This window comes from Dendrobium catenatum, unplaced genomic scaffold (genome assembly GCF_001605985.2).
Source record: "Dendrobium catenatum unplaced genomic scaffold, ASM160598v2 fragScaff_scaffold_151, whole genome shotgun sequence".
Taxonomy (NCBI): Eukaryota; Viridiplantae; Streptophyta; class Magnoliopsida; order Asparagales; family Orchidaceae; genus Dendrobium; species Dendrobium catenatum.
The window spans coordinates 324462-333465 of record NW_021318613.1 but is presented as its reverse complement, the minus strand read 5'-3'; the positions used below and the strand labels follow the sequence as shown (position 1 = coordinate 333465).

General features: G+C 34.5%; 1 protein-coding gene across 2 annotated transcripts in view; it reads left to right on the top strand.

The window, feature by feature from the left end:
• The window catches only part of LOC110113117 (psbP domain-containing protein 1, chloroplastic), a 9952-nt gene extending 5953 nt beyond the window's left edge, over nucleotides 1–3999 (top strand). The window contains exon 3 of one of the 2 annotated variants that reach the window (XM_020845548.2): nucleotides 3278–3999. In XM_020845548.2, the coding sequence (XP_020701207.1) occupies nucleotides 3278–3499 (222 nt within the window). In that variant the 3' untranslated portion in view covers nucleotides 3500–3999. Of the gene's footprint in view, nucleotides 1–3252 lie in introns of both variants that reach the window. The other variant, XM_020845549.2, reaches the window with a different exon arrangement.
• Nucleotides 4000–9004: the final 5005 nt, after the last annotated feature.

The following is a 9004-nucleotide window of genomic DNA, read 5'->3' as shown; positions in this document are numbered from 1 at the left end:
ACGGGGTGGACAAATTTAAATAAACTCTAGCTCACAAAGAGCCAAATGCCTAGTCGAAAATATTACTAGGATCCATTCTCAAACAATCTCTTGCCAGTAAGGACGTGGTACGTGTCCTCTAACCGGCAGTTTCGCCGCCAAATGGCACTGCAGGTAAACGGTTATGACCCGGGGCCCTCTGAACCGAGTGGTTTTGCCGCCAAATGGCACCACGATATACCGGTTATGGCCAGAGCCAATACGCTCCTTAATGTCGTTAAATCCTTGAGATTTGAATCAATAGGATATGATCGATAGGGCACAAAGCCCTCTGTTAGCTTAGGTTGATTCAAATTTGTCCCCTTAGATAAACATCCAACCCAGGTCTACAAGGTCCCCTTGGACGAAGCAACCCACGGCTGCCGACAAGGATCCTTCTGTCAGGTTGGGTCGACTACCTCCTCTGACTAAGTAGACCAGGGACCACGATGGCCCGGGACGACGGAACCATGGGATCTTGATCGGGTCTATCATCCATTCCCCCACCATCCGCTTTAAGTGCAAGATGGTGAAATTTCTATTTTAAATATTAAACCTTCCAAAACCATCAAATATCCCAATCTAAATCATTCAAATTCCAATTTCCAAATCCATTGCTGCTATTATATGCTAGATAACACGTATTATATACGTATCTGATTGACGACTAGCCTTAATCGAAAGTTCTCTCTCATGATCGGGAGGGGTAATTAACTATAGGGGCTTGCGCCTATAGGAAACCAGAACTCAGATCATAAAGTCCTCGCAAAATGAGGGCGAAATCTCTGGGTAGTGTCTTATCTACAAACTCATATGTCTTCCAAAATTTACCTCGGAACTTAGTTCGTTAAAACTCCCTCGCCGAATAAGAAAAGCGAGTGGAGGACGAGGCCAAATTTTCGGAGCCCACATTCACGCAACTGAGCAATGCCAAAATATTTCAAAAAATACCCCCATGCATGCACTATGATATTTATACACAAGCATAAAGAAGTGCATATGTAATCATACACCAACATGGGCCCCGACGAGCATGTTATGGGTACACACGTGATGCCTAGGTATGTTGTGCGGGTCAATAAGTGAATATAAGTTCAAACCCGATTCTTATATATGGGTAAATAGAAGTCGACACAGTTCGAACTATCAAACAAATACACGGTCACGACGGCGACCGAAATAGTTGTTTTAATACGTTCATGTTGAGCCTTAAGGCCTGTAACCAAGAAATTTCATTAGCAAAGAGATAAAGCCTACAAAAAACCTGATCCTCTGTCGACAACTAACAGAGTCGACAAGGTTCAATCAACAAATACAAATGCCCATTAATACCTCGATGATGGTCGTGTTGAACGAAAATCTTAATCAGAAGGATTATCATAAATATTTTTAAATACTTCCCAAATATCCATCAAACATTCAAAATCCAAAAAAAAAATACCAAAAACCATAATATTTAAAATTGAAATAAACCATTAAATGCTTAAAACAAAAATTTATCCATCCTCCGCAACAATTTATCGAGGTGGACAAATTCAAATATGACTTTAACGCATAAAGAGTTACTCTATGATTGAGAATATTACTAGGATTCATTCTCAAAGTCTCCTTCCAGTAAGGACATGACACGTGTTCTCTTGCCGGCTATTTTGCCACCAAATGGCGTCGCAGGTAAACGGTTATGACCGGGGTCCCTGAACCAGGTAGTTTGCCGCCAAATGACACCACTAAATTATAGGTATGGACATAGCTAGTATGTTGTCCAATGGCATAAAATACTTAAGATATAAATCAATAGGATATAATTGATACGACACAAAGCCCTCTGCCAGCTAAGGTGGATTCAAATTTGTCCACTTAGACAAACATCCATCCCAAGTCTTCAAGGTACCATTGGATGAAGCAACCCATTGCTGCACAACAATGATCCTTCTGTCAGGTTGGGTCGACTACCTCCTCTGACTTAGTAGACCAGGGACCACAATGACCCAGGACAACTAAACCATGGGATTTTGATTGGGTCCATCATCCATTTCCCCATCATCCGCCTTAAAGTGCAAAATGGTGCAATTTCCAATTTTAAATAGTAAATTCTCATATTTTGAAACCCATGCTGCTACTATATGCAATATATCATGTATTTCTATGTATCTGATCGATGACTAGCCTTAATCAAAAGTTCTCTCTCGTTATCGAGAAGGGTAATTAACTATAGGGGCTTGCGCCTATAGGAAACCAGAACTCATATCATAAAGTCCTCGCAAAATGAGGGTGAAATCTCTGGGTTTTGTCTTATCTACAAACCCAATCTGACTTCCCAAAATTTACCCCCGAACTTAATCCATTAAAACTCCCCCGAAAAGCAACAAGGAGGCCGAGGCCGATGGTGATGGACTACTTACACCATAGTTAGATCTTGGTGGTGGCCATAAATATGTAAGTGAACAAGAAAACATGAACTAAAAAATTTCAACAAAATAAATCTTCATCCAAAGATTAAACAAATACAAAAAACTGACAGATTTTTTGTTGATGGATATGAAAATCTTTATTAGAACTCAAAGAAGACAATTTTAGCAGAACAAGTAGAAGGGGAGAAAATGAAAAAACTAGAGAATGGGAGCTTAAACAGCCATACAAATCATGCCAATGGTAGCCCAACGGCTACCCCATTTTATTTTATTTTTTTAAATAGGAAAATCACCACGTGGAAGGAAATTTACGCCACGTGGCAAGGGGAATCATCAGATGTTGGGCAAGTGCTCATGTGGCAAGGGAAATCGCCCACATGGTGACGGCTATGTTTATTTTCAAAATTTGAATTCCCCTAAATTTTTAAATGAATAAGTTTTTAAAATTTAGCCTGTACAAGCAGCTGTTGGGCTTCTCTGCATTTGGACTGTGTATGCGCTTTTAGGAATCCAATATCTATTTTCTTACGCACTTAGCACCATGTGGAAATTCATATGGTTTTTCATTAAAAAATTGTATATATTAAAGGTTTCAAATGCAGAGATCAAGAAATTGTTGGATGATGGAATTAAGAGTTCTTCCAAGAGTTTTAAGAATTATTTCAGAATAGTGAAACTGATAAAAGTGGTTGTTGTTAGTAATTAAATGTCCCCATCCATCCAATTTGAACAAATGTGTTTCAGTTTTGTGCCTCTTAAAATGTGTGTACTCTTTCTTTCTTTTTTTTTTCTTTCTTTTTTTTTTCTCTAATGAAACATGCAGCCTACATTTTTCATGTCAAATCCAGGTAAATATCAAATCATATGCAAACAACAATGAGCTAGCAGTAATGCCTCAGGACAGAATAGCTCGATTAGAATGGGATAGGCGATACCTCTCGGTTCTCGGTGTTGGCAATAACCGCCTGTATGAATTGAGGTTGCAAACCCCTGAAAGTGTGTTTGTGGACGAGGAGAAAGATCTAAGAAAAGTGATGGACTCCTTCAGAGTCATCAACTCAGTAGATTGAAATGGATGCTTTCCAGCTTTCAGGCCTAAAGTGGTATCTTGAAGAATATCCTGGACCCCAAATTTTTGTGCTATATTTTATTTTGGAAGCTGTTGAAAAACTGCTTGTTCCATTAGCTTATGACAGTTTTTAGGTGTTACAGCCAAATCAACTGGGCTCTAGTGTTCTATCCTCATTTTTCTTTAGCAACAGCGAGGGTCACAGTAGTAAAAAAAATTCATTTCCATGTTTTTGAATAGGAGCATGTATAAATTGGGGCTAAAAATCATTCAGGAGCCTAGAAGCCTAATTCTACCCAATACTGGTCAGCTAATCTAATCAGACTGGGCAATGATGAGTGATTCTGTATTGATTGCGGTGAAGCTAGCAGGTTGGAGTAAGCGTGTGTTAATTATTAAGAGATTCATGAAGAACCATTTGATTGTAGTTTATTAAAGTTGTCGGTGGCTTATTTATTCAGAAATTGCTGATCACAAAAAGGTTATAAGTTTGTTTGGGCATTATCAGTTTGGATTAGCTAATGGGCCCTTGGTCCCTTTATATTTTAAACTTGAATTGACATTTTTAGAACTAGCTTCTATTTCAAGACAATCTTGGATTTGGGTAAGGGGCAACTTTTAACTTAAAGGGACAAGGCCTTTAAGGCTTTTGGGCTCAGCTCTTTAGTCTATAAAGATTGAGATTGAACCTATTCTAAAAGATAAGTCAACAACTTGAGCTATGCTTCTACCCCTACAATGCCGCGCCCAATAGTGTCGTTGAGTTTTTATATTGCATCCTTCTTTTCTTCTCCCTTTATATCATAAATGTTCAAGCCTTGTCCAAAAATAGGTTTCATTCTTCTTGCTTCAAATGACTTTAGCCACTGAAATGATGGAGGAGAGTTGTCCTACTATGGAAGTGCTTTCCATATTGGCAAAGAGAACTTGCTTTTTAGTTGCACTATTTCATAAGTCACATCATCTATATATGTTGATCTAGTAGTGAGGCTATGATAATCTGTTACTTTATCTTATGCATCATAAAGGCTTGGTTTTAAAATAATGTGGTGTAGTCATGTAGGCATTGCTAGTATTTTTGTTTTTGTTGTTTCTTTTACATATATTGGTCTTCTTCATGGGCATTGTTAAAAAATTGGGACGAAGTTAGGCCTTTAAGATTGAGACCTTGCCAAATTTTTCATGTTATGGTTTTTTGGATTGGTCTTTCATCACATGAGAGCATATGATGATATTTTTAATCAAGTATAAGATGTTTTTTTTGTGTAATATTGTAGTTGTGAAAAGATAAATTTGAAGTGCTTCCAGCCCATTGTTTACCTTATTCTTGTTTACTACTTGGAAAGAGGATAGTCTACTTTGCATCAAAGTTAAATGGAAGTTGATGTTGTAACGTTGAACATTTTAGTTATAATAGAGCTTAGGTCTAATATATCTTTAATTTCTAAAATTGTTCTTTTGCTTTATAAATAGTTAAGATTATGTGTAAGAAGGGGAATGAAGAATATTAAGCCCTGAGCCTGTGTTTGTTCCCTGGTTTTAAAGTTGAGATTGAACCTTTTCTAAAAGATAATTCAACAACTTGAGCTATGCCTCTACCTCCTAATGTGCCACACCCAATAATGTCATTGAGTTTGGATATTGCATCCTTCTTTTCTGCTCCCTTTATATCATAAATGTTCAAGCCTTGTCAAAAATAGGTTTCATTCTTCTTGCTTCAAATGACTTTAGCCACTGAAATGATGGAGGAGAGTTGTCCTACTATGGAAGTGCTTGCCATATTGGCAAAGAGAACCTGCTTTTTAGTTGCACTATTTCATAAGTCACATCATCTATATATGTTGATCTAGTAGTGAGGCTATGATAATCTGTTACTTTATCTTATGCGTCATAAAGGCTTGGTTTTAAAATAATGTGGTGTAGTCATGTAGGCATTGCTAATACTTTTGTTTTTGTTGTTTCTTTTACATATATTGGTCTTCTTCATTGGCATTGTTAAAGAATTGGGACGTAGTGAGGCCTTTAAGATTGAGACCTTGCCAAATTTGTCATGTTATGGTTTTTTGGATTGGTCTTTCATCACATGAGAGCATATGATGATATTTTTAATCAAGTATAAGATATTTTTTTGTGTAATACTGTAGTTGTGAAAAGATAAATTTGAAGTGCTTCCAGCCCATTGTTTACATTATTCTTGTTTACTACTTCCAAAGAGGATAGTCTACTTTGCATCAAAGTTAAATGGAAGTTGATGTTGTAACGTGGAACATTTTTGTTATAATAGAGCTAAGGTCTAATATATCTTTAATTTCTAAAATTGTTCTTTTGCTTTATAAATAGTTAAGATTAGGTGTAAGAAGGGGAATGAAGAATATTAAGCCCTGAGCCTGTGTTTGTTCCCCGGTTTTAAAGTTGAGATTGAACCTTTTATAAAAGATAATTCAACAACTAGAACTCTACCTCCTACTGTGCCGCACCCAATAATGTCATTGAGTTTGGAGATTGCGTCCTTCTTTTCTGCTCCCTTTATATCATAAATGTTCAAGCCTTGTCCAAAAATAGGCTTCATCCTTCTTGCTTCAAATGGCTTCAGGCACTGAAATGATGGAGGAGAGTTGCCCTACTATGGAAGTGCTTGCCATATTGGCAAAGAGAACTTGCTTTTTAGTTGCACTATTTCATAAGTCACATCATCTATATATAGTAGCATTGATTATTGATCTTGATTTAGTAGTGAGGCTATGATAATCTGTTACTTTATCTTATGCATCATGAAGGCTTGCTTTTAAAATAATGTGGTGTAGTCATGTAGGCATTGCTAATACTTTTGTTTTTGTTGTTTCTATTGCATATATTGGTCTTCTTCATGGGCATTGTTAAAGAATTGAGACCTAGTGAGGCCTTTAGATTGAGAACATGCCAAATTTGTCATGTCATAGTTTTTTGGATTGGCCTTTCATCACATGAGAGCATATGATGATATTTTTAATCAAGTATAAGATGTTTTTTTGTGTAATACTGTAGTTGTGAAAAGATAAATTTGAAATGCTTCCAACCTATTGTTTACATTATTCTCATTTACTACATCGAAAAAAGATCGTCAACTTTGCATTAAAGTTAAATGGAAGTTGATGTTGTGATGTGAAACATTTTAATTATAATGGAGCTATCTTTAATTTTAAAATTGTTCTATTTGCTTTATAAATAGCTAAGATTATGCGTAAGGAGGATAATGAAAAATATTATATCTTTTAAGTCTTGAGCTGTGTTTGTTCCCCGGTTTTGTGTGTTCCTTCTAGCACATTATTTCCACCGATCTGCCATATCATATTGTGATTGGACATGATCATCCTTATCTTCTGATGTCTTATCTTAGGCATTTCATCCACTTTTGGATTCGGGAGATGAATTTTAGTCCCATCCTTATTTTTGATAAATAGAAGTGGGACATATACTCTATAAGATTGGTCATGTTCCTTTCTAATTTTTAGTTCTACTTTCTTTATTCTTTGTGCCAGAAGTGGTGGCTTATCCTTTGTGTCTCTGGCAGCTCTCTAATTTACTAAGACCTGGTTGTGGTCTTCTTCTAGATTTTAGTTAATACATTTCTTCTTTTTAGGATATTTTCTTGAATGTTGAATTTCTTTGTTATCTCCTCCTTTTATGTGGAGGTTGAAATATTACTTGAACTTAGCTTTAATCCTCTCATTATGTGGTCATCCCTCTATCTTAGGATTTTGAAAATTTTACATTTAGGTCCAACATTTTTGTTTATTTATACTTCATGTAAATTCAGCCAATATTAAAAAAGATAAAGCCAAAGAGATAGACATAAAAAAACTTGGTTAGAAAGTATTAAAAATAATATTTTTATTAGATTTAAATGATAATTTGATTTTTAATAGGACATAATGGAGATTAATCATTCAGATAGCTGGCCCAACATAGTGGATAAAGGCTTGTTGTTATTATTGTTGTTATGTTTGTATGTCTTTATAAAAATTTATAGTGATGGAATATTTTTTAGATTTTCTTAATCCTTCTATAATCTTCTAATAAATACTAAAAATTTATTTTTAAGTATCTCCCTTATCGATGAATTTAGAGAATATCATATTATCATGCCACTAATCTCAAGTCCTAGTCAAGCACCCACACAATTTTCTATCATAAAGTTTTGTATTAATTTATCTATTCAAATGTGTTTCAAACTCTTCCTTTTTTTATGTTAACTACTAAAAATTCATGTTTTTTGCGGCTCTTAGTATTGGCGGTTTTAAAAACCGTTATTATCGGAGTATTAGGCGGCGGTTTAATCCAGTAATGATTGGGTCGGTTTTAACCGCCGTTAAAAACGTTCTTGGCAATATCATGAGTGCAACTTTGTGAAAAACTTAGTCTTCATAGTATGATTAATTCCTTTTGTTAATTTATTTCATTTACTTAACCATTGGATTAGGAAATGAAGATCATTCCTATATTAAATAAGGTAGCCTCTCAGATATTTGGGTGCATTTAATTAAGGCTTTGTTTGGGACGATTTTCTTATTACTTTTTGAAGCAATTTTTTAATTACTTTGGAAAATATTGTTTAGTTTCTTAATTTAATAAGATGCTAATATGAGTAAAGAAATTGAATAAAGCCAAGAATTAATGAGAGACTTAATTTTAAAAGAGATAATTGAAATATATTTTTAACCATTAATTTATTTAGTTTTTTAATAATTTTATTTTTTAGAAGAATAAGAATTATTTATATATAAATTATATTAAATGATTTGTCATAATTATTCAATAAATTTTACATTAGTTGAACAACTAATTATTTAATTAACAAAATTCTATATTTTTATCATTTAGTGTTTTGTTAAAAAGTATTATGAATGATATTTTTATTAAATTTAAATAAGTATTTAACCTCGAAGAAGACAATGAAGAAAAAAAATTTATGTAGCTTATCTCACGTAATGAAATAAAGGGTTGTTAATGTTGTTATCAATTATATTAAAAAAATTGGGAGTGACTATCAACTATTATAATTAGTTAAAGTGGTTGAGAGTAGTCCACATGCCAATGATTGAACAAATGAGGAGTCCTTATCATGCCAGCTGCAAAGTATGCATTGCATATTATTAATATATTTATTATAGTCAGCATTTTGTTTTTTGGGAAAATTATAGGGGATTTTCACACATCCATTAAATGAAAAAAAAATTACATAAGCCTCCAAAGGAGATAGCAACTACAAGCAAAAGATAGCGGAAACACCTAAAAGTTGAGCACAACAACTTCAAAAACCAAAACACCAAAACTAAATAGATAAAAATTAAGAAAAAAGCCTAAATGACTCAGGGAAGGCAAGCATTCTTGCAAAAATTCCTCAAAAGAAAAAAAATCTCACTTGCTTGCCAAGGATAAGGGCCTTCCATATGAAGCAAAATGACAGTTAGAAGAAAATAAAATATGAGGTCCCAATATGAATACGACAAAGACCAACCAAGACAGC